At 46.7% G+C, this 25559-nt stretch overlaps 1 protein-coding gene across 1 annotated transcript in view; it reads right to left on the bottom strand.

Annotated features, from left to right (window-relative positions):
• Positions 1-24612, bottom strand: part of Sgpp1 (sphingosine-1-phosphate phosphatase 1) — a 34477-nt gene extending 9865 nt beyond the window's left edge. Inside the window, exons 1-2 of the mRNA XM_003472504.4 lie at positions 23889-24612; positions 4244-4333 (exon numbers count right to left, since the gene is read on the bottom strand). Of these exons, the coding sequence (XP_003472552.3) occupies positions 4244-4333; positions 23889-24491 (693 nt within the window). The 5' untranslated portion in view covers positions 24492-24612. The remainder of the gene's footprint in view (positions 1-4243; positions 4334-23888) is intronic.
• Between the last annotated feature and the right edge of the window lie 947 nt (positions 24613-25559).

Genomic DNA, 25559 nt, shown 5'->3' with positions numbered 1-25559 from the left:
CATGATGCGGCCCAGGCTGGCTCTGAACCCGTGGCTGGCGCAATCTTCCTGTTGCAGGAACCTTAGCGGCTGGGGCTACAGCACAAGCTGCCACACCCGGAAGAAGAGGAAGCGTTTGTTCTGTTTTTTTTAACTCTTAAATTATAATCTTAGCTCTTTCATATGTTTTATTTTCATCAATTTTTTTGAAGTGTTACATATAGAAAAAAGCTTATAATAACTGGTACCTGTTTTAGGAATTATTGGTCTTCCTTGCTGGTCTAGACATTCTGCAGTGTCAAAACTGGGGTAGTTGTGCCTAGCATTACACAAGCACCCCAAATCAGACATACCCTGACACAGTTACACATTCTAAAATAATGCTGACCAGCTGGGCACGGTGGCACATACCTGTAATCCCACCACGTGGGAGGCTGAGGCAGGGGGATGCTGGGAGTTAAAGACCAGTCTGGGTGACATAGTGAGACCCTGACTCAAAAAACCCAAACAATCTAAAGACCAGTCCTTTTAACTGAGTAAATTAGCTTGCTTGTTTGTTGTGCCGGGGTTAGACTCCCAGAGTTTCCCACTGAGCTACAGCCCTTACCCCTACTTATTTACTTATTTATTTAGGCTTTTTTGAGACAGGATTTTGTGACAGTTCAGGCTGGCCTTGAGAATTGGTCAAGACAAGCACAAATGGTAGCAAAATTTTATTAATGGGAGGGAAAGGAAACAGGTTCTACAGATCAGGTTTGGGCCAAGTAAGACTGGGAACACACTGCACCCTGCAGCGTGAGGGCCCCCCCCACCCAAGAGAGAACAGGTGGCTTCCACTGAATAAATGTGAGTAAATGAATACCTTCCACAATTATGCCAAAGTGCTACAACTCAACAAAACCCTGCCATGGAGAAGCCAAGTCAACAGTGCTTGAAACCACTGTCCTAAATTACACTCAACTCCAACTCAGAACCCCGCAGAATAAACTAACAAAAATTGGGAAAAGTGACTTCTGCTCTGCTTAACCACTTTCTCTGACAGATTAGCAACAGCAACTACTGAGGGAGGTATCTGCTGACTGAATGAATATATAAGCCAACCTTTCAAAGGAAGTAGCTTTAACTATTTTAAGAGAATCTACCAAATGACTCATAAATGAATGTCTTGCTGTATCACTGTAAACATAAGAAATGGATTCAACTCCCAGCCCCTCAAAGTAAATAAGAATATTTACAAAATTGGTTTCTATGTAAAACAAATGTTTTGTGGATATCCGCTTATTCTACAATATGAAACAAAGTTATTTAAAAGTTTACAGTGTTCTCTTTTAAGGCATTTTTTTTTTTTCTTTTTCAGAGAGGGTTTCACTATGTGGGCCTTGAACTCACTTTGTAGCTCAGGCTGGCCTCAAATTCACAGAGATCCTCCTGCCTCAGCCTCCTGAGTACTGGGATTACAAGCATGCACCATCATGCCTGGACTATAGTGTTCTTTTTATATAGTCTCTTTAGAATATGCACAGGAAAATATATAATTAGTTAACAGCATGTTTAAGAAGCTACCAACTATAGCAACACATGCCATTTGTGCATTCAAACTTCTTATACATAACCATTTCATTTCTGGCTTCTGATGTCACTGAGCTTCATATTTTGGTAAGCTGTAAAACATTCTATGGGATTCTGCTCAGTTGCCTTCTTTCCACTGTAAGGAACCTTCTTGGGGCTGTGTTAGGACTGATTCATTTTAGAAGTTTAACCAAGTGACGCAGCGTGGGGCTGTCTTCTGCCACCGTGAAGCGTTGCCCTGGTGCCATGCCACCCGGCCTTGGAGCCCGCTGATTATGGACCGAACCTCCACAACCTGTGAGCTAAATAAACCTTTCCTTCCTGCATTTCTGGCACTGGGTATTTGTGTCAGCACTAAGAGAAAGTAACCAAGACAGGCTGAGCACAGCTCTGTGGGAGAATGTTTGCACAGCACGAGAGAAGCCATGGGTCCAACACCCAGCACACAGAAAGGAGCTTTCTCCTTGGAAGGCCAAGCGTGTCCTCCACATACCTCTAACAGTCTTCCATTCCTTGCTTCTCTACTTCTCCCAGAGAACTGCAAGTTTACCACCTCGTTGCAGGTTAAATACACCTGGGAGACCATTACAAAAACACTGACGCCTGAGGCCATCTCCAGAGATTCTGATCTAACTGAACAGAAAATGTGTGTGTGGTGGGGTGGAGGTGGGGGTGGCGTTGTTTAATATCTCCCCAATTAATCTAATGTGCATTCCCAGAGCAAAATTACATTACATATTTATATTACATATCCAGACAGTGACTTCTCAAAAGCAAAAACCGCATCTTAATTATAGGTATGCCATCAGTGCAAGGCATATAATAAACAGGGAATAAATGTTAGCTAAATTAAGACAATTAAAGTGATTCTCTGGACCACACTGACTGTATAATTACATCTTGACAAGTGCTGTAAGAAAAACAGATGATACATAATTTCTTAAACCTGGCCTAAAAGTTTTTTCAGTCGTAATACTTCCTAGCCTGAAATGGTACTGCATGCTTATAATCCCAGCACTCAGGAGGCTGAGACAGGAGGATTTCTGTACATTCAAGACCAACCTGGGCTACATAGTGAGTTCAAGGCCAGCATAAACTGCATAGTAAACCTTGTCTCAAAAAAAATAATACTTTTGTACTAAGTGCATTATTCCAATACTTTACAATTATTGCCACACTTAACCATTCAACAATACCCCAAGTGTCACTCAGGCAGCATACTTGTTTACAGATTGGCCACCTGAGCATCACTCAGGCAGGGTCATTTTAGCAGTTGAGTCTTCTATTGAATACATTTTGATAAAATTGTAGTTTTTATATTTCTTGTTACTTTTTCTTATAAAAATTAATGAAAAAATATGCAATGGCTGGTCATCCTGTATTTAAATAACTGGATTGTAAGTGGTCAGTCATCACCAAGCCTTGTGTGGGTGGTAGGGTCCTTTTCACTAAGCTGTGTTGACACCAGCCCTTAGCACACACACTGTTAGGGGCCGAGACACGACTTTGTTGTGGCCCAGGCTCCCAAGCCAGCCCAGCACTCATGATCCTCCTGCCTCAGCCTCCAAAGCAGCTTAGATTACAGGTGTGTGATGCCACTAGGTAGGTACTTATTATTATAAATAAGTCTTAAATGCTAAAAGTTGTTACCAACTAATTGTGACTTTGACTGGAATATTCAGGATTATCCTCAAATTTATAGATGGTATCAAATGGCAAAAATTGATTAGTCACTGTGTATTGCATCTAGACTTATTGCCTATTTATTTCTCCTAACCTGAAAACAGACCTAGAGGGGCTGGTGATTTGCTAAGACTGGAATTCAGGCCATCAGTCTTCTAGTGGGTTTTCACTGAACCATACACGTTTCAGGTGTTCTGCTGCTAGTGTTAGTGCACCAGAGATACCAACAGGATCTCTGACAACAAAGTCACTGATGTCATAAATGCTCCTGACTGCAAAAACATAATTAAGAAGGTGTTGAAGTTTTCATCTTTAAAAGTACTTTCTGAGTGTGACACTAGGGACTGACCGCAGTCAAGGCCTTTGCACTGATCTATAGCCTCAGCCCTTTCTCTCTATTTTTTATTCTGAGACAGGTTCTCACTAAGTTGCCCAGATGACTCTCTTTGCCTCTCAGAGTGCTGGGCAGGCCACAAGGACAGGGGGGAATCGGGATAAGGGAGGAAGGGTGGGAAGGGAGGAGAGGGGGTCCAGAGAGCAGGGTCCTTGTCACTGCTTTTGAAACTGAATTCCATTCTCAAAATATGTCCTGTGAGTCCTAAACGGCACCAATGGGATGGGGTGGGGGGGAGTTTCCCTACATAACCGAAAGGCTACCAGGCAGTCTAAGTTCATGTAGCTTGTAGTCACTATGTTGTGGCTAATACTTAGAGCTCTCCTGGGCTTCTGTGCAGTTGTTGGTTTGGCCTCAGTGACAGGAAAGGCACAGAAGAGATTCTAAAGGAAAATAAAACGGGAACTGGGAGAGGAATACACGCTACGCTGGGCACAGTGCTTGGCTACTGTGCGGCTGGAAATGGTACACAATTATGACCTCACCGCTTCACCAGCCATTATGTTGGTGTTTTTACAAAACATAAATGTAAAGGGTACAAGACGTACAACAGCTCTATCTTCTCGTTTAGGGTTCATACACATCTGTCGAAAAAGCAGGAGAGGATGCGTTCCTTACCAGCAGGGAGTGCATGCCCATGTACATCCTGCTCAGGCACACCAGCGAGCTCCAGCAGGGGATGAGCACCAGGCCGTACACCAGAGGGTACTGCGGGGAAAGCAAAGCTCCGTTAGACAGAAAGGCAGACAGACCCGGCATGTGCTTACTCCCACAGTCTACGTTAAAGAAACACTTGCTTTTCAACAAAAGCATGTCATGCTTCTGCAGTCCTCCTTGTGGGGAGAGCTGGCTCCGTCACTTCCCAGACTCTCACGGGTGCGCTCCCAGGCAGCACAGGGTCAGCCCACGCCCTGCCCTCTGCAGCACATCGGAGACTGCAGAGGGTGGCGCAGCCGCGCCTCCCCTCCCTGTCTTCGGCCTCCACTCATTCCCACTAAGATTCCAAATGGTGACCCGAAGGGTTGGTAGTGTAGTGAGAGCAGAGCACAAAGCGTGAGAGTGCTGATGCTTGGTACCAGGGCGCCAGCCCAGCTCATGTCCCCAGGCAGAGGCAGAGGAGGGGCGACAGGGCTGTGGGTTCTCAATAGCATGGAAGCCACGCGCTCAGGCAAGGGGAGCTGAGAGAAAAGAGCCAGGTAAGATCGCAGGCGCAGTAAAGGGTCAGTAACCAGCTTGTGATTTTGACCCGACCTGGCCGCTTTCTTCCTGAAACCAAATACCCTGACACCACGGCATCACGCTCTTCAGTTTGTTTTTGCCCTCTATTTTTTCCTGTTTCCCACACAAGAGTGTACCTTCCCCTTCTTGTTCGGTACACATTAGTATAACAAGGATTCTGTTCTTAGGAGTTACTGGAGGTCTTGCCCTTTCTTATTTGTTACCTACTACTGAGGGCACTGGAGACTTACCCATTCACCGGGCTTAGGAGCTGCATGTCGAGGAGAGGGATACAACTCACTCGCCTAAGTGCCTGCCTGACAAGGCAGCATCCTGAGCTCCATTCCCAGTAGCAAAACACCCCACAAAAACCAAACAAAACCTGCACGTTGCACCACTCAAGACGGCTGTCCTCACTATGGTGGCTGGCTGGAGGGGAAGGAAGGGGCAGGAGGATGGTCTCAGCCGACGAGCCCCGGACCCTCCCCGTCCTCTGGACTGAAATGGGGAGCACACTAGCCCACTTCTGCGGCTCCATCCTGGGAGTTTTGGTGAGCTGCGCCGCACAGATGTGCCAAGATGGATTCCCAGCACAGACGGAGGAGCAAAGTCCACTGTCAGTGAGGTCTGAGCAGCCACTTCCAGATGTCTCACGCTGTCACACAAGTGCCCTGGGCCTGCTGGGCGCTCACCTCCATGCTACCTACACAGGCTGGCAGCTCAGCCCCACTGAGGTAGGGGTACAGGCCTCTTCTGCTGGCACAGCCACTCTGAGCTAAGGCTGTCTCCCAGAAGCAGCAGGCAGGCCAAGTTTCTGACATGGCCCTTAGACGGCGACCATGGGCAGACAGATGACTGCCAGGCCACTGTGACCCTAGGAAATCCTGACCTGACTGGGGAATCAGAGATCGCGGCTGCCTACTTCCGGCGCAGCCTAGCTAATCAGCTGGTGCTGGAGGAGAGCAAGTCTATCATCCGTGGCCAGGCGCAGAGGGGGCTCCCCTCACCCTGGCTGGGCAGCTACACAGAATGTGGGATCAGGCGGGAGCCGTCCAAGTTGTTACCACAGCCCACTGTGGTAGGGACAGGGTAAGTGGACAGGTTTGGGTCAAAGTGGGCGCTGCAGGACACAGCCTCCTCCTTTGGCTACCATCTGACACTGTCCTGGGTTGGCCCAGTGCTTAGGGCCTGCTGGACAGAACTGCTGAAAAGGTGCAGAGCTGCAGAGAAAGATGCCTCCCAGGCCTCCAGAGCCTTCCTCAATCCCTGGTAAGAGTCCACTCTGGCTGCAGTGCAAGTTGTCCCTGAGCTGGGCCTAGAGCAGCTCAAACCGCTGAGTCAGGTGCCTGAGGGCAGAACATGAGGCTCTTTTCTAGAGCCACCTTGCTGGATGACCTTGTGGGGAATAGGACAAGCCCTTCTCTAAATGGGAGCCGCCACCAGGTCAGCGGAGGAGGCAGAGATTTGAGGCTCCTGCTTCCTCCACCAGCCCCACTCTCCCCTTCCTCCGGCTGGGGCTCTGGATGAAGGAAGGATTGGTGGGGGGGGGGGGGGAATCATCTGGCTGAATTTCCTTCTCTCTGGCCTTGATTTCCTTTGGACTAGAGCATTTAGCTCCTTCCTCTTCAGAGCACAAGGGCTAGCATGGGACCTGCTCCCCATCCTACAGCTTTCTAAGGCTGAGAAATCTGTGCCCTCAGAAAGCAAGTCCCACTCCCAGAGGCAGCATTACCTCTGCTGCCTGAGGCTTCCTCCTTCTCCATACTGTGCTTCTGGAAAACAAATCTATGTCCCCATGGTCCTCCCCACAACTACACGAAGAGGAGTCACTGCTTTGGTCTTTCACTGTTATCACTGAGCTCCCTTCCTCCTGATCCCAATGTTGTGTCCCAATGATCTCCCTTTCTAGTCCAGTGGGGCCCAGGAGGGCTGGGGAAGGAGGCAAGCCCGGCCTCAGCTGCAGGTCTCCTGGAGCACGGGCAGCCTGGCGGGCACCCTGGCAGGCAGGATGTTCTGCGTTTGCTGCCAGTGTGTGCTGTCAGTGCTCCCGAGAGCCACCAACAGGCCCAGCAGCTTTGCATACAGAAACCTTCAGAGGAAGCAGTGGGGTGACCAGGGGAAGAGGAGCAGCTGGGAGGGAGTCCTAACCTGCCCTGATCTCTGGAGCCACTCCTGAGTGATGTGAAGTCTCAACATTAGAGAAAATCATACTCTGGTATGACAGATTTATCACAAATTCCAGTCTTCAAGGGGGCCTCTGGCACTATCTGCTCTCACCATGCCCAGTTTTTCCTGAAGTCAGAGCTCAGAGGGCCAAGTGTATAGAAAACTCCAGACTTGGCCAGGGCTTTCTCTGGACAGAATCTGAGGGTCTGGCCTACAGAGCTAGTTCTAAAAGGTGGGTTTGCTGTTCTGCAGTATGAAGGGTATCCTCACTAGCAAACTGACTCATTAAGGGACAGACAGACAGCTGTGGTGAATACCTCAGAGATTGGGTAGACTGCAGAATGCCGAGCCGGGATTGGCTTTGGTCATGAAACTGCAAATGACCATAACTTTAAGGGAAATGAGAAAATCCCTTACTGGCCCATGAGATGAGAGAGGAGGAACCAGGAAGAAGCATGGATTGAAGGCAGGGCAGGGGATGGGAAAAAAAGAAGCAAAATACATCATGGACAGGTACAAATTCCCTATGAAGAAATTCCCTTTGAGATATTGCAGTGTCTGGGAGAAAGAAAGAATAGGCTTGCAGGGTCCAGCTCCTGACAGGCAGGACGCAGCCTCAGCTGACCAATGAGAACAGGACCCTCCAACTCCTCCTCCTCTACAAGCAGAGAAGTAACGGAAACAGCAAATGCAGACCGCCAGCCAGCAACTCCGCATGTCAATGGTTCCACGTTACCTATGGAGTATCGGTTTCTTCAAGTCTCTGTCCTCATGGGTAACTCAGTCTGCCTTTCACAAGGGCCCAGAAAACTCCAGTGTGGAGTATGAGATTTTTATTTAATCTCTTAACCTAGTTGAAAGCAAACTGATTCTGGGTGACAGGTGCTCTTGTGATTTTGTCTTACTGAATGGGATGGCAAGTGGGGCACTGCTGATTAAGCAAAATAAACCGCAAAACACAAAAAGCACCTCAACATTAGCTCAAAAATCTATCTTTTCCATGGTGGAAAGTTTAGCCATTCTTTTTTCCCCCCTAGTACTGGGGATAGAATCCAGGTCCTTTGCACTGAGTTACACCCCCAGACCCTTCTCCTCTTTTAAATTTTGAGATACAGGCTTACTCAGTTGCTAAATTGCTCAGCCTAGGCTCAAGCTTGCAATCTTTCTGCCTCAGTCTTCCAGAATACTGGGATTAGAGGTATGTGCCACCATTCCTGGCAAATGTAGTAATTCTTGAAGGGCTCTAGTCTCTTTTTCAAAAAGTCAGAGCTAGGCAGACCTCAGAGGGACGATCTTGTCCCCTTTTGCACTCAGCCATAGCACTGTACCACCCTTTCTCTTATGTTTGATACGTATTTTCTGTGCTCCTCTATTTCCCTTTATTTTTTTCTAGTCCTCTCTAGTCAACCAATTTATTTCTGATCACTAATCTGGCTAGCTTTTTAAAAGTTAAAGTTCAATTCTAGGCAGATATCAAAAGAAAGGAACATAGTAAGAGCTTGTCTCAATAAAACGGAAGTGGAGGGATAAAAGGGGAGGGACAGAGAAACTGAGTGACAGAATATACTTTTTTTTTTAAAGAGGGAAAGCTTTATTTAACTGAATTTGTAGAATTTTCAGTCCATATCAGCTGGCTCCAAGGCAGGATGGCACAAAGCTGGGGGGCAGCCGTTCATGCCCGCAGAGCACAGCAAAAGCCACAAGAGAAAAAGGAGAGCGAGCCTCTTTCCCTACCTCCTATTGTGTGCAGGCTACCTGCCATGGGGCAGACGTACCACTCACACCCCAATCCAGCATCAGAAAATGAACCAGTCACAAACTCTAGATTCAGCCACCCCTCGAAAAGCCCTCCCTATGACCATGTGATGCTTTGGGCAGAGGGGTATCTAGACACAAACCATGACTCATGTACATTTCTTTATGAAAAAGGCATTTAGTCCATCTCTAAGAGCTGCCAGAGTCATAACAGGTTAAGCAATGCTGAGAAGTCTAAGTCTAAGGTCTCTGAGATTTAAGGCAAACTCTTAGCTGTGAGCTCCTGCACAAATGAAACGCTAAACACAACATTCAATGGCACAAAGTAGATATTTCCATTCTAAAAGTTACAAAATGGGGATACAAAGGATTGGAACCAAAGCAAGACCAAAATCCAGCAGGACAAATATTAAGTCCTCTAGTTGCACGTGTAGCACCCAAGACAAACTGTGGCAAGCTGTGAGCTCCAAAGGGCTTGCACGGCACCACCCTATGGCCCTTCTGGTGGCTGTTGCTCCCACAGCTTCTCTCTTAGGCACGCTTTGCTCCCTCCTTGCAGGTTTCCTCAAAGCACCCACATTCCTAGCTTTTCCAAACTTGTGGGGGCTCCACCATACCTTTGGTTTTATATTCACAACTTTATATACTGCCCTCTCAGGGGTGCACTGCCTGACTCCCAGGCCTTCTTCTGAAATCTGCATAGGAGCCTTTTTGATACCACAACTTTTTTTTGGTAATTTTTATTTTAAAGAGAATAAAACAAGCAAAATAAAACAGAATAAAGCCAGTTAAAACAAAACAATTTAAGTAATACAGGACGTCAAAGCAAGATAATAATAAATCCAAAATGGGTACTATATCTTGTTATCTTTGAAACAGCTGCCCATGCCATTGATATAATAAAATCAAACAACATAAAACAGAATAAAAGGTGACTTCCACCTTCAGAAGATGATCCCCCATTGATGCTGCATTGTGTATTGTTATCATGAATAGATGATCAGATTACAGCTTTAGGCCTGCAATGTCAGTGAAACACTAAACGCTACAAGCATTAAGTTATATTTTTCCTCAGTAGCCATCATCACAGCCTGTGTTTCTCCAGACCAACAGTGGCTTACGGGAAGTGGGGGAATGTGGTGGGACAGACCTTGGCTCTTCTTGTCTCCCAGCCCACGCGCCGGAAAGGCCTGGTGTCTGGATATCCTCGCATTGGCCCATGCCTGGTGCCAACTGGCAGGGAGGGCTTGGTTTCTTGTTGGCTTCTCCCACGTCCATGAATGGTGCTGACCCATGGGAAAAGGCAGGTGTCTGGATGTCCTCCTAGGAGCCTGCACAAGGCGCTGACTAGCAGGGAGCCTTAGCTTCTTCTCCTCCCAACCTGCAGCTCTTATAGTCTGCATGCACCTAAAACCAGTGCCTCATGGATGGTGCCACAGTCTGCTGTAGGGGTTGAGGACCTGGACAGCTGAGCACTCTAAATCCAATTCTGAGGAACAAATTCTCTATGCTGCCATAGCACATACTTATAATTGTACCACCTGGGAAGCTGAGGCAGGAGGATCGTAAGTGGGCTACACAGCAAGACCTTTTCTCAAAATGCTCAACACCATTTCTTTTTCTAGTACCAAAGATTCATTCCATGGTAGTCAAGTACTTTTGAACAGAGCTACATCCCAGATCTGCCTCTAATAAGAATGTTACTAAAATCAGACCCTTAGATTTTGTCAAAAAGGATGAAACTAAAAATTTACAAGTCCTTCTATTACCTTCAAATACGTAAAAGCTTACCAAACCCCAAACAGCTTACATGGCGCCCTTAGATGCTCTGACTCTCGTGCCACTATTTAATCTCATTGCGTATCTCTGATAACAGAAAAACAACCTTTTCTATAGCATAAAAATACAGGGAAAAAAGAAATAAAGAAAAATTCAATCATTATTCTACGAAACTTTGTTTTTCCTGATACACTTTCCTGATGTATTTATCAGCAATAGTCAGAATTATTCTATATATTATGGAATTTCTACTCATAGTCATTGATGTTGGTCTATAAAATGACCTGGCATGAGAGCAGCCACAGAAACTATCTTCAGGGAGTTTTGTGGGTATGAAGAATGAAGCCAGAGCCTCCTGCACGCTTGCCAAGTGCTCTGCCACTGGGCTACCACCTTGCCCTTTAATAGGATTCACATTTTTCGGACTAACTTAAACATGGGACAAAGGCAGACATGAGGACAATTCTTTCTCTTTTCATTTCATTTGACAGCCAGCATACAATACTCGTAGGCTGCCGCTGGCAGCGATGACACCTTAAAGGTCGGATTTCTTGGCCTCATCCTCTGCTAATGGAATGAAAATCAATATAAGCCATGTGGAAAGCATTTGTCAAGCTGTGAAAGAGTTCTATCCAGATATTCACATCCACTGACCCTGCAGCCCGTCTCCTAGAACTGTATTCTAAGAGCACAGAAATGTGGCTGAGGATTCACATACACAAAGTTATCATCTTCTTGGAGAAGAAAAAAGTTTGTCAAAAAACTACTTATTCAACACAATAATGAATAAACGAATACTTGCTAGTGATAACAAAACAGCTAAAAACATGTGGGTGAGAGCTGTAAAACCCTGGCCCTTACCACTTACTACACGGATTTACTGGAACCCTAAACATGTAAATGATAAAATCGAATCACTGCAAGGAGAGAGAAAGAGCTCAGAATGGAGTATCTCAGAGAACCCAAGAAAGAAAATCAGTCAGAGAACAGGCCAGGCTTAGCTCAGGGGAGTAAGCACCTGCTTAGCAAGTGCAAAGTCGTATGTTCAATCCCCGGACCACCACCCCCCAAAGAAAGAAAGAAAGAAGAAAGAAAGAAAGAAAGAAAACGAGTCAGCAGGAGGAGAAAGGAGCTGCCCCAGAGTCACAGCCCCATCCCTCCGCACAGCGCCCCAGTTCTCCTCTTCCCAGAGGGGCTCCCCGCACAGTCCCCTCGGCTCCCACACTGACCTCTCACTGAGGAAACCGCATCACCTCTACTGCGCCCCACCCCAGGGGACAGCCTCTCCAAGAGAATACTCCACTCCAGAGGCCAGGGGCTGGGGGGACGTCAGCCACACAGGCTCCCCAGAGGTGCCAGCATCTCAGGTATTAAACCACGGACTGTGACTCTGTACCTCAGCTTCCTCACCTATCAACGGGAACAAAATATTACAGTAGTCATGATTCTATGATAGAAAAACAGAAAGAGGACAACGTTTCATTCACTAAGAATGTGTTCAGGGGCTGGGGGTTTAGCTCAGCGGCATAAGCACCTGCCTTGCAAGCAGGCGGTGAGTTCGATCCCCGATACCGATAAAAATGAAAAAGACAAAAAAAAAAAAAAAAAAAAGAATGTGTTCAGCGGGGTGTGGGGGTGCACGCCTGTAATCACAGCACTCTGCAGGCTGAATGAAGCAGGAGGATTCATGAGTTCCAGGCTAGCGACACCCTGTCCCAAAACAAACAAAAAAAGTCTTCCAAGAATTTTCACCAGAGGGAAACTTTATGATATAATGTGCTAGTCCGGATTCTCCAGAAAAACAAGCAAAAGAATTATGAGAGAAAGAGGGCGGCAGCAAGGAGGGACGATGGAGGGGATTTTAAGGAGCTGACTGCAGCTGCAGAGGCCACAGCTATGAAGTACGCAGGTGTGGGGAGGCTGACCGGCCAGAGGCCCAGGGACGAGTCTGGCGCTATCTGCTGGCAAAATTCTTTTTTCCTTGGAAGAGGTTCCTTTTCCAAAGGCTTCCAAGCAATGGGCTAAAGCCTACCACATTGTGGACACTCTGCTTCAGTCAAAGTCCACGGAGTTCAACGCTAATCTCATCCAAAAGCATCTTCACAGAATCATCTAGAATAGGAGCTGTGGGTGTCTTAGCCAAATTGACAAATACAATTAAACATCACACATACTACTAAATTTTTTTAAATGGCCAGATGTGGGTCAGCATAAGTGGTACATGCCTTTAATCCCACCACTCAGGAGATGAGACAGGAAGATGGCTGAAAGTTTGGGGCCAGTCTGAGCTACACAGGGAGACCCAGTCTCAGGAAACAGACTTTTAGGAAGATGGTGGAGTGGTGAGCAGCAGAGAAAGAGTTCCTCCAAGATTTGGTGTCCAGACCCTGGAATACGGCAACATGAGGAAGAGGGAGGTGGGTGCCCTGGACCTAGGAAAGATCTAAAGTGAGACAAAGCCCATGCAGAGAGATAATCCAGGAATCCAGCAAAAAATAAGAAAACCAGGGCACTGCCAAAGCCAGAGTAAAAGAAGCCACGCCCAGGTGAGCCTGCCCCTGCAGTGGCCCAGAGAAAAGGCCATTCCCCCACCCCTCTACTCCCTCCACCCCAGTAAGCCAGCTGCCATGAGCCTGGAGGAGAGGAGACCACTCCAGGGGAGCACTGGTGAGCCACCACCCCGCACCTCTCTGTTGCCCTGTGCCTGTCACCCTGGGCACCTCAGATCTGAGGGCCCCAGGTGCCCAGCCCAGTCCCCTCCATCCCAGGAGGGGCAGCCATTGTAGGAGGTGTCCTGGACCAAACAACCTGCTGATTCAGAGGAATGCAGGAAGATGTCAGGAGGAAGCAGCAAAGTACAATCTCAGACTTCCAGCCACCCAGAGCAATCCAGGAGACACAGACATAAAATAAACTAGAAGTCACACACCTGACATTTCTGAAATGAGAGCAACTGAAGTAAAGAAACAACTTAGGGCTTATACTGTTTGATTAGCTTTGCATGCCTGTGTCTGGATAACATGTATTTAAAGGATAATAATGTGCAATATAGTAACTATTATTGATTTCCTGCTGTCTTGTTTCTGAAATCCAAGATCATTCTCATTGCTTGGTTTCATTTTATTGTTTGGCTTTGTTTATTCTTTAAAACACACACACACACACACACACACACACACACACAGACACACACAGCCAGGTGTGGAAGCATGCATGCACCTACAACCCCAAAATTGTGGAGGCAGGAGGATAACAATTTCAAAGGCAGCCTCTCAAACAAACAAATGAATAAACTTCATGTAAACTATGGACCCAACTATTTCTGGGTTATAAGAAAATATAAAAAACATTAACAGCCTTTTCTTATTTTCATTTTTTAAGTGTTCTGTGAGTTTCACTTGGCCCTGCTTGTTCTCTTGGCAGAGTCCAACGATGCTAATAACTGTGTTTCCCCTCTGAAAACACCCTCTCTTGCTTTTTCTCTATTGTGCACCCTTTTTACGATGGCAGCCAACCTGCAGGCCCTCTGGAACCTTCCAGAAAACCCCAGCAGCATGGCCCTGGGGACCATGCACACTTAGACCTGCTCCCTTGCTTGGCCTGGGGCAGGGCTGAGCCAGTCAGACTCTTTCCTTTTTGGGGGCAGGCACAGAGGATTGAACTCACAACTTCATGCTTGCCAGACAGACACTTACGCAGCTGCGCTAAATCCCCAGCCTGAGTTTTTCTTTTTCTAACAGTAAACAAATTTGAAGTAAGGTGAAAAAAGGCATTTTTAATAAAAGACAAAAGGTGTATATAGGATCTGAAGAGAAACCTGAGTAAGAAAGGGCATTTTTGTTGTTGAGACAGGATCACACTCTGTAGTCCAGGTGGGTCTCAAACTCACCGCACAGCCAGGCTGGCCTGGAGCTCATGCTGCTCTGGCCTCTCTCTCCGGGTGCTGAAATTACAGTTGGGTCACTCCCCCCACTCAGAAAGCGCACCTCTGCTGTGTGCCTGGACTTGCACAGAGCCAGGGAGAAGGCAGACACACGCGCCAGGAGGAGAGAGGAGCAGGAAGGAAACGGGAGCAACAGTCTGTGCAACCCCGAGGACCAGAAGGGCCAAGGCCTCCAGCCGCCCCTCTGGCCAGGCTGCGTATTCTTGGGACCCGGCAGTGTATTCTTACCCTACCCCGTACTTACAAGTAGGTTTGTGCCTCTTTCTTAAGCCAGTCCAGATGGGTTTACTAGAGAACCCCAATACACAGAGCCTTTCCTGGCTATTCCCTGGAGGGCTGCTATTGATACTGTCTCCCAGACATGTGTTCCGAGGTGAGGCTTTGGGAAGCAGATGGAATCCTGGGGCCACAGCAGATCTGCTATAGCAGGTGGTGCCGGGCAGAGGCAGCAGTGACTGGCTATGACCCAGAGGGTTCCCTCCTGCTCTGGTCACCTGCATGTGAGCAGCTCTCCCCGACTCAGGCTCTTCCCCTGTGTGCTTCCTGCCTGCAAGCCGGCCAGCGGACACCAAGACCTTAAAACCCCTGAGTCTGAACGCACTGCTCCTCCTCTGCTGTGTGGGCACTGATCTCAGTGAGGACACAGTGACCAAGGCAGTGCCTAAGCCATCTTCTTACCTCTCAAGTGCTACTGGTCAGATTCCATTACAGGTTTCTTCCTCCAGCCGCACGGTGGACACTGTAGGGGAAGAGGTTTCCTGGTCCTCTGCCCCTGCCCTGCCGTGCCTTTGCCAAGACAGCAGCCTGCTGCCCACTTCGCCTGCACCTGGGAGCTCCCCGCATCAGCCAGCCTCGCCCCATCTCCACAGTCAGCACACAGATTGGCCTGTTCACAGATGGGAACTTGATATGGAATGGATGTGGTGCTGCAGACTAGCAGAAAAAAATGAACTATCCCAAAACAGTACTAGGTCAATTAATTATCTACGTGAAAAAACCCCATCAGTTACACTTCACATTACACAAAACCAATGCAAAGCAAAAGCACACTTACATAATGTACAGCCACAACTTTATCTTTCCAACCAAAAGAATTTACAAAAAGACTTTACTTTTGTTACTAGATAAAGTGAAAACTAAAAAGTAAGAACAGTGGAGCACAGTGGCACACCCCTGTAATCCCAGCACTCAGGAGGCTGAGGCAGGAGGACTGCTGCGAATTTGAGACCGGCCTGGGCTACAAAATGAGTTCAAGGTCTCAACTGCAGAGTGAGACCCTGTCTCAAAACAATAAATAAATAAACAAGCATGTCAGTGTAGCACTTGAACATAAATATCAAGACATATCAATAAAAAACACGGACATAGACCCAAACACATACTTACATGTTTTGACACACGACAAGTGACTGAGTTAGCAGGGAAAATAATTGGCTTTCTTTCTTAAAGCAAGAAATGGTGCAAAGACTTAAGCATTAAAGATTAAATCAGGAAATTATTACAAGACTATGGCAGAGGCCATTCTAAACATCAACAAAACCCAGAATCTATGACAGAAAAGACTGTTATATAAAATGGAAATTTTTCTGATTGGCAGAAAACATACACAGCTAGAAGTAACAATTTAGGAAAATATGTTTCTAAACTACATAAGACATAAAAGGCTGATGTTAGCACTAAGAAAACCAGTAAGTTAAACTAGGAGTGGTGCTGTAATCCCAGCACTCTGGGAGGCTGAGGCAGACCGACTGCAAATTCAAGTGCAATCTGGGCAATTCAGGAACTCAGAAAGACCATGTGTCAAAATAACAAAAAAAAGGGGGGGCTAAGGCACGAGGGAGCCCTGGGTTCACCCCCAGTACTATACAAAAACAACACAAAGAGCAAAGCAGCTGGTTCCAGAGTGTGCTGGGGTCCCAGCCATGAAGTCCTTGGCTCAGGTGAGCCTCCTGCCTCTGTCTCCCAGTACTTGGGCCACAGGAGCTCATGTGCCCAGCTTTAAGCAGTCAAAGGGATGAAACCCACTTGCTGTTCCACTTGCTACATCCTCAGTCTTTTTAATTTTTTAAATTATGAGACAGTCTCACTAAACTGTCCAGCCTGCCCTGGAAGTTGTAACCTTCTGCCCCAGTCCCTAAGTGACTGAATCACAATCCTGTGTCACTGTGTTGGAGGTTGCTGTGTCTCAAATGGGGTCACCTGTGTGGGACTGGAGTCACACACCTGTATATAAGCTGTCAGGTATATGAAAGCAGAGGTGCCCAGACTTGTGTTTCTGCCTGTGCACGGTGAGCAACCAGAAAACCCAAGTCCTGTGAAGCCACCACTGACACAAACAGGACGACAGATAAGCAGCTAAGCAGCACAGGCTGCAGGAACACAGTGGCCTGGATCGAGCCCAGGAGAAGGACACAGGGAGCTCAGAGTCCTAGAGTACGGGGCAGCAGGGCAGAGCCAGCTTGGGGCAGGAGCCTGACTCCACCTGCTGCAGACTCGCAGCCAGGACTGAACCCACCTACAGTGGTCGCGCAGGATGCAGGATGCAGGTTGCAGGACACAGACTGGCCTGTACACAGATGGGAACTTCCCAGCAGGAAACTGTGGGAAGGCAGAGGGCCACTTCCAACCCCCAGGTCTACGGGCTGCTTTCCCTCCTGGCAGGCTGAAGAAGCCGCTGAGCAGAAAAGTTACCAAGGCATCTGCTGTCTAGTGACCCTACCTCTGGACTGCTTATTCTGGCTCCATCCTAGCAAACCTAAAGGAACTAAACTAAGTAATCTAACCAAAACTCAGCACCACTTTAAGGAATATAATGAAGCCTAAAACCCTCTAAGCCAGAAAATATGGTTCACAGATTAGTAGATAAGAATCTGTTATTTATTTATTTACTTATTTATTTTTGTCTTTTTGAGACAAGATCTCGCTATGCGGTTCAGGTTGGCCTTGAGCTCACTTTGTAGCCCAGGCTGGTCTTGAACTCACAATGATCCTCCTGCCTCAGCCTTCCAAGTGCTGGGATTGCAGGCATGTGCCACCATGCCTGGCTAGTAGATAAGAATCTTAAAACAGCCCAGTATGGTGGCACCCACCTGTAATGACAGCACTCAGGAGGCTGGGGCAGGAGGATTGCTATGAGTTTAAGGACAGCCTGAATTATAGAGTAAGACCCTGCCTTTTAAAAGAAAAAAAAAATGGTGCTAAGAATCTTAAACCAGCTATTAAACGGCTTATGAACAATAGTTGGGCATGGCGGCACCTCCCTGAAATCACAACTAATCAGGAGACTGACACAGGAGGATTGCAAATTCCAGACCAGACAGGCAAATCAGCAAGACCCTGTCTCAAACCAAAACTTGTTGCTTGGCTGGGCATGGTGGCACACACTTATAATCCCAGCACTCGGGAGGCTGAGGCAGGAGAATTGTTCTGAGTTCAAGACCAGCCTGTGCTACAAAGTGAGCTCAAGGCCAGCCTGAACTGCATAGCAAGACCTTGTTTCAAAAAGACAAAAAAAGAAAGAAGGAAAGAAACTACCCAAAAGGAAGCAAGGAGAGCAAAAGCACTGTTTAAAAAAAAACCAAAAAACTGAGCTTGGTGTCCTGTGAATGAATGGTTTAACACATGAAACTGGAATTCTCAAAACAGAGGATAACAGGGAGAGAAGAGAGAAAATTCTTCTAGAAGTAATGCTGAACATTTTCCAAATATAATGAAAGAGAAACCCAAAGACTCAACAGTGATAAACCCCAAGTCGAATTATAAAAAAAAGTTATATCACAATCCATCATTTTCAAATTGCTCAAATCTCATGACAAAGAAAATATTAAAAGCAGTCAGATGAAAAAAGACTGCATATGGGCCGGGGATTTAGCATAAGCAAGCACAAGGTCATAAGTTCAATACCCAGTACCAAAAAAAAAAAAAAAAAAAAAACCTGCATATAGAGAGCTGCAAATAATTACCAAGGGGCAGGGAGGGCAAGGGGACATGTCTATCCAAATCATGCTGGGCGTGGCAGTGCACACCTGTAACCTCAGCACTAGGAAGGCTGAGGCAGGAGGATGGCTGTGAGTTCAAAGCCAGCCTGAAATGCATAGTGAGACCCAAAACAAAACAAAATACCTATTCAAACAGTAGACAGTGGAGAAACATATTTAAGGTAATAAAAGGAAAAAACCCCACATCAATCTAAAATTCTAAATCTCATAAAAATATCCTTCCAAAGAAAAAGGTGAGCTGTTATCTGGCCACGGTGGTGCACGCTGGTCATCTTGGCACTCTGGGAAGCTGAAGGAGGGGAACACAAGTTTGAGTCTGGCCTGGACAACTTAGTGAGATCCTGTCTTAAGCTAGAAAATACAAAGGGCTGAGGCTGTAGCTCAGTATAAAGGCCCTGGGTACAACCCACAGTGCTGAAAAAAGGAAAAGCTGTCAGAGTCACAGCAGCACTTGCCTATAACCCCAGCTCCCAAGGAGACTGAGATAGGAGGACGTAAGTCAAAGCTGACCTGGGGACAAATGTGCAAAGAAGCTCTTTGAGAAGTTACACCAGGCTGGCGATGTATCAGTGGCACAACACCTGCCTAAGTGCAAGTCCTGAGTTCGATTCCCAGTACCAAGGGGGTAAAAAGAAGAAGTACTTATAGTAGCTGGGTTAGGCGCACTATACAACACCTGCAATCCCAGCACTCGGGAGGCTGAGGCAGGAGGCAGTTCGAGGTCGGCCTGCACTACATAGCGAGACCCTGTCTCGAAAAGGTGGAAAAGGTATGCCACTTTGAAAACTGCATTAGTACACTTTTTTTTAACCACAGGTTAATTTCTACTTAATCCTGGTATCATGAAAGCTAACACTGACTCTAAACTGATAGGTATTAAAATAAAGATTGATAAATTTTACTCCACAAAATTTTTAAGTTTTGTATGACCAAAAACCAAGAATTTAAAAAACCACCATACATAAACCAAAAGACAACTGTCAAACTTGGAGAAAATATCCTACAAAAGAAAACCTAACACTTCCAGTATATAAAGAAACATGAAGTATGTATTTAAAATTGAGGAGCTAGAGCCAGGAATGGCAGTGCATCCCTGTAATCCTAGCACTAGGGAAGCCGAGGCGGGAGGACGGTTTCCAATTCGAGACCTGCCTGGACTACAAAGTGAGCTCAAGGCCAGCCTGAACTGCATAGCGAGAGCCTGTCTCAAAAAGACAAAATAGATAAAATAAAATAAAAAAATGAAGTTGAAAGACAAAGACTAGAAATACAATAAACAAAAATGGATAAATACACATTAGCGTATTCTACATCATATACTGGAACATTATACACAATATGCACTATGAGTTGTATACCACATACTCAAGTAAATGTATGGTAACACATCAGACAACAAAGGAAGAGAGGATAAACACATGCTGTTGTAAGATGTTCATGCCACACCTGAAATAGTGTAGCATTACTTGAAGGTGGAGCAACCACTGAAAAAGGAGATAAAGGAGATGTGTACTTTAAAAAAACAGTAAATTAAATACCAACAATCTAACGGAAAAAATAGAGAATAGGAAGATCAAAAGAAGGAAAAATACATGGCCAATAAACCTACATAAAACTCTTCACTAAGACAAATGCAAATTCAATAATAAAAATTATCTTGGGGAAAGATCAGTAAGTTTCACAATATATTATGAAAAGTGTGGGCGCACCGGACAGGAAACAGGTTTTGTCATTCACTGCTGCTGGGAATGCAAACAGGCACGATCTTTACGAGGGCAATTCTGTATTCTCTGATGAAATTCCCCATCCTCTGTTAAATAGATGACCATATTAATATTTTTGTTTGGATCATTGAACACAACTATTTGCAGCCTCACTGTTTGAATGTTCACTTTGTATGCTTTGATCCTGTGACCTGAATAACCGTTTCAAAAATGATAGTGTGTAATCTATTAACTGGTGATATCTTACTGTTTTTTTTTTTTTTTTGTAGTTCTGTATTACTTGTACCCTTACACTGGTTTTTGTTTGTTTGTTTGTTTGTTTCTCTTTTTCCTTTTAAATAAAAAAAAAAAAATTCCCCATCCACGTGCTGTGGGCTGTTACTTACTTTTCCTACTTGGCCCAAACTTGCTAGTCACAGTCTGTTTCTTTTCCTACCTTTAATAAGATTGTGCTACCATTTAAAAAATAAATAATTCAAATACATATAGTCCTGTTTTGCTCTGTTCTGAAACAGGGTTTCATTATGTTACCCAGGATGGTCAGGAGGGTCTTAAACTCAGATTCAAGGGATCTTCCTGCCTCAGCCTCCCATGTAGCTGGAATTACAGGCACTGCTACCGCACCCTGTGTGGCTGCATCTACTCTGACATAGTAACGTGTGACAATGGAGAGGCAAGGTGCACAGCAGCGTTGGTACTACACAGTGAGACCTTGTCTTACAAACAGAAAGAAAAAAAGATTTTTGAAGAAATAAAAGATATATTCTAAGGGGCTAATCGTACCAACCTCTGGGGGACTTCTCTAGCAAAATGAAAAGTTCCTTACTTATCTAATGGATCAGAATCTCTAGGACTAAGGTACAGAAATTTGTACTTTAATCCCTCAGTTAATTTTTTTTTTTTTTTTTTTTGGTATGCTGTCACTTTCAGAGTAAGCAAAAAATAATGAAACAAAGAGTTACTTTAAAAGGCTGCTGGTAGGTGGTGACTCTTGAGCCAGTTTCAAGGAGGGTGAGAACATCTGATCAAGATAAAACAGCCATCCTCACCCCAGAGGAGGGCGGGAGAGGTGATTCATCATCGAGGTCTTTGGCAGCAGCCACACCTGTCCTGAGCAGGCAGCTGCACAGGACAGCATGGGCCAAAACGCTGGGAGCCAACTGAAAGACACGGGGCTTTCCTTGTTTAATTCTCTGAGTCTCTAATCTTTTTATTCAAGGCCCACTCTGGAAAGAGAAACCTCCACAGTAGTGAATTACTCAATGACAAAGAAGAGGACAGAAGCAACTTGGGTAACAAATAACAAAGACTTGAGGGAAAGTAAAGGAGCAAAAAAAGTCTCTTGGTTTCTGAACTGATTCCAGCCAAACACTTATAAAGATGAACTTTTATATAAAGATTTTCTTGCAAAACAATGAATAAAAATCAAAAATTATGCAGATTTAGAAGTTTATTCAAATTTAGAGTGAAAAAAACAAGAAATTTAAACTAAAGCCAGGTTTAGTGGTACAGACTTGTAATCCCACCACTCAGGAAGGAGGCTGAGGCAGGAGAAACAGAGTAGGAACCTGGGTTATGTACTGGGTTAAAAACCAAAAAAAAAAAAAAAAAAAAAAAGACAGATAGATACAGACTCGGGAAGTTGAGGCAGGAAGATCACTGTATGTGTGAGGCCAGCCTGGACTACAAAGGGAGTTTGAGGCCAGGCTGAACTGCACAGTAAAACCTTGTCTCAAAAAAGAGATAAAAAGAAAGAAATTTAAGCCATGAATTCCAATGTAACTGAACAGTTCTCCTATCTGTAAAATGACTGATACATTCCTAACATCCTGTCTAGCTCAAATTTCTAAAACTGCTACTCGAATTCTTCAAACTTTGAATTAAATACAGATTGTTTTAAACTATAACAGTTTAGCCTGATCATTCAAATTACCTTGAAATGTTAGAACGGTGGTAGCTGCCTCCCACAAGCAGTTCAGCAGTACCATTTTCAGACTTCCTGTCAGCATGTGTTGCGAATGAATGAAGAGCAAACAGGTAACTATTTTCTCTTCATATGCATTGCTAATAATAACACCATACAATCTAACTACTCACTGAGGAGGCATTAGATCTCCCAATCTGAGAATCCAGAGACTCATGAAAATAAACATTTACCAGTTAACACTGTGCTAAATATAGCTCACTAACAGTATTAAATTCTGAAGTAATTAAGAGTAAATGAAACTGAGCACGACGGAACATGCCTGTAATCCCAACTACTCAGAGGCTGAAGCAGGAGGATCCCAAGTTCAAAGCCAGCCCAGCAACACAGAAAGATTGTGTCTCAAAATTTTTTAAACAGTATAAGGACTGGGGACATAGTTGAGTGTTAAGAGTGCTAGCCTAGCATGTGGAGGGCTGTGGATTCATCCCCCATGCTGCAAAGAAAAGCAGATTATATGAAAATTTTGAGATATTTACCAAGCAAAATAGCATTGTTTTACAATCTGAGGGTCATTGTACATCTCCTTTGCTTAAACAGGGAAGGACTGTCAGTAGCACTGCTCCTCCCTAATTCTGCCTTTCGTAGCTATGCACATTACATACTTTGTTACTTAAGAGAGAGCACAGAGCTACCCACGGGGACAAGATTTTATCTATGCTGCAACTGAAGGGGCGGTAAGCAAGTTTATCATGACAGAATTTTACACAGAGTGTTTATTTCTCAATTTAAAATATTGTGCAGCAAAAGAAAAACTAAGAAAGTCAGCTTCCTTAGACCTCACGATTATGTTTTATTTTTAAGAGACTAGTCTGCTAGACTAACAAATCTTACAATTTAAGAGAAAGCAAGCCCAGTGGCAAGCTAAAAATAAACACTGGTCCCATAATATAACGATAGTTTTAAAACCTATGTAACATATGTGAACCACGGAGAACTCAAAACTGGGGAGGGCCAATGGAAGTAGGCCAGATAAAAATGATTACCACGAAACACTCACCCTTTACTGTAAGCTTGACCCTTCGGTCACATTGGCACTTTTAATAAACCCATCAGTCTAATCAAGAATGCTAGCTGACAGAATAACTTAAACTATGCACTTTTACAGTTAAGGAAATAATAATGTAACAGCTCAAAACCGATTGCACAGATCAGTGGTCCGAAGACAATTAAACTTTGTGTCTATCAGCAAAGTAGCAACCAGGTCCCTTAAAAACAAACTTGCTTAGACTGCTCCGTTACCTTTCGGAGGTAGCTTTTGTTTAAAATCGTTTATTTCATCGCTTAGAACAGCGTGTTGGCTTTGGAGTCACTCTGCGGTCTTGTAAACATTGTCTCCCAAGAAAGCAGAGGACTTTCTTTACCTAAGCTTCAAACAGAATCTGTCTGTTCTGGGGAGGCCACCACATACTCAGGAAAACTGGATCTTGGTCACCAAGGATAGCCTTTGAGGGATGTCCACCTCCACTGTGCATCCTAAGAATGAAAACAGTTTAAAAACTCAACTGAAGTCCAGTGACAGTTGGGTCCTGCACTCACAGCGTTTGGATTCTAAGAAAAGCACTGCTAGGAAGCTAGGGTTTATTGGCTGAGTTTCCAGGCTTCCTCCATCCCTTCGCGTTTCTACGCCCGTGCAGCACCGGCCTGCGGGACGCACAGGTCCGGGAAGGCGCTGAGGTCGGGTCGCGGGCCTTACCTGCCAGCGGCCATAGGTGAGCAAGACCAGCGTGATGGGGATGGCTGTGCCAGACATGGCGTGGGTGGACGGCAGGCCGTACTCAGAGTTGTACAGCACCTCCAGCTTGACCACAGGCGGCGAGGCGGGCCGCGGCCAGCGGATCACGTCCTTGGTGCACTGGCCCAGGTACATGACCATCACCCAGACGATCACCAGCCTGCGGCCCACCAAGGCGTCTAGGTTCCAGATCCAGAAGGGGAAGAAGAGGATGTAGAAGAGCTCGTTGCCCAGCTCGGTGCCCAGGCTGAACAGGTAGTAGAGTGGCCAGTTGCTCACGAGCGCCGGCTCGCCCTCTTCGCCCGTCAGCGAGTTGCGGCGCGGGCCCCGCTCGGCCGCCGGCCCCGGGCGCACGCCGTTAAGGCTGAGGGCGCCGCCGCCGTCCCCGGACTTGGGCCGCGCGCTCGTGCCCTGGCGCCGGGGGGCTCCTGCCGGGGGCGCCTCGGCCGCCTCAGCCTCGCGGGGCGGCAGCGCCCGCACGCCGCACAGACGCTGGAAGCGGGCCACCTTCTGCGGCTCCTGCAGCCAGCCGGCCAGCCGTGCCAGGCGCTGCCCCAGCGACATGCCGATGGGACAAGCGGGAGGGCGCGCCGGCCCCCAGCACAGCCCGGAACCGTCTCCGCGCGCCCTGCCCGCGGCGCGGCTGCGCCTCCTCGCTCCACCCGCCCGAGTCGCCGGGGATGGCGCCGCCGCCCGCGCGCCCCGCCCCGCCGCGAACGCCCCGCCCCGCCCCATAGACCCGCCCCGTCCGCGCCTCATAGCCCCGCCCACAGCGCTCGCCTCGCCCCGCCTCACCTCACCCACACGCTCCTCGCCCCGCCCCACCAGGCGCCGCCCGAAGGCTCCCGCGGCCACCGGCCACCAGGCGGCGCGCGTCCCGCAGGCCCCTCCCGGCGCGGACCCTCCCTCCCTCCCCCTGCAGCCCTCCGCCCGCAGCCTGCTGGTGCTCTCCGCGCCCCTTGGCGGACGCAGCTTCCGGGAGGCCGCGATCCCAGTTGCGGTCCCGGGCAGCACGGGTGACCAAGCAGCCGCACATCCTGTTGGCGCTGAGTCAAGCGGTGAATGATGAATGGAGGCACCGCGCGACTCCCCTCATTAACTAGTAATTACAGAGCGCCTGGGTCGGAAGAGGTCCGGAAAGCCACGTGCCGACTGCCCAGCGCGGCGACATTGGCTGCAGATGTGGAACCGAGCCAGGACGCGCGGACTGTCAAGGGGGGCATTGCCTTCAAATTCAAAACACTGTCAGACAGCGAACCCTTTGGGAGTACGCAGGGGAGCACAGGCTTACTGGATTGTGGGTGTCTGCTTGCCTCCTCATCAGATCTCAGACAAGTGGAGTTGCACAGAAGAAATGCAGCCAGTGCAGAATTCAGTATGCACATTCCCAGGCTGATCGGGCCTGGTTTAGAAGCTTAATTTTCTTGTGTCACAAGTTACAAATCTGACTTCTAGAGAGAACAGTTTTATTGTAAAGCGTCTGAACTCTAATTGTAGAAAGTTATTTCAGATAAGGTGAATGTCTATAATTAACAAATTTGAACGACTTCCAAGAAACAGGCTGGAACATGTCCCAAGTTTTACATCATTAGAAATACTTCAACTTCCCAGAGAAAGTACTTTCCTCCTCTC

The sequence above is a fragment of the Cavia porcellus genome, unplaced genomic scaffold (assembly GCF_034190915.1).
Source record: "Cavia porcellus strain 051 isolate PalLab524CR breed Dunkin Hartley unplaced genomic scaffold, mCavPor4.1 scaffold_31, whole genome shotgun sequence".
NCBI classification, from domain to species: Eukaryota; Metazoa; Chordata; class Mammalia; order Rodentia; family Caviidae; genus Cavia; species Cavia porcellus.
Note: the sequence above shows the minus strand (reverse complement) of the source record. Positions and strands in the feature narration are given on the sequence as shown.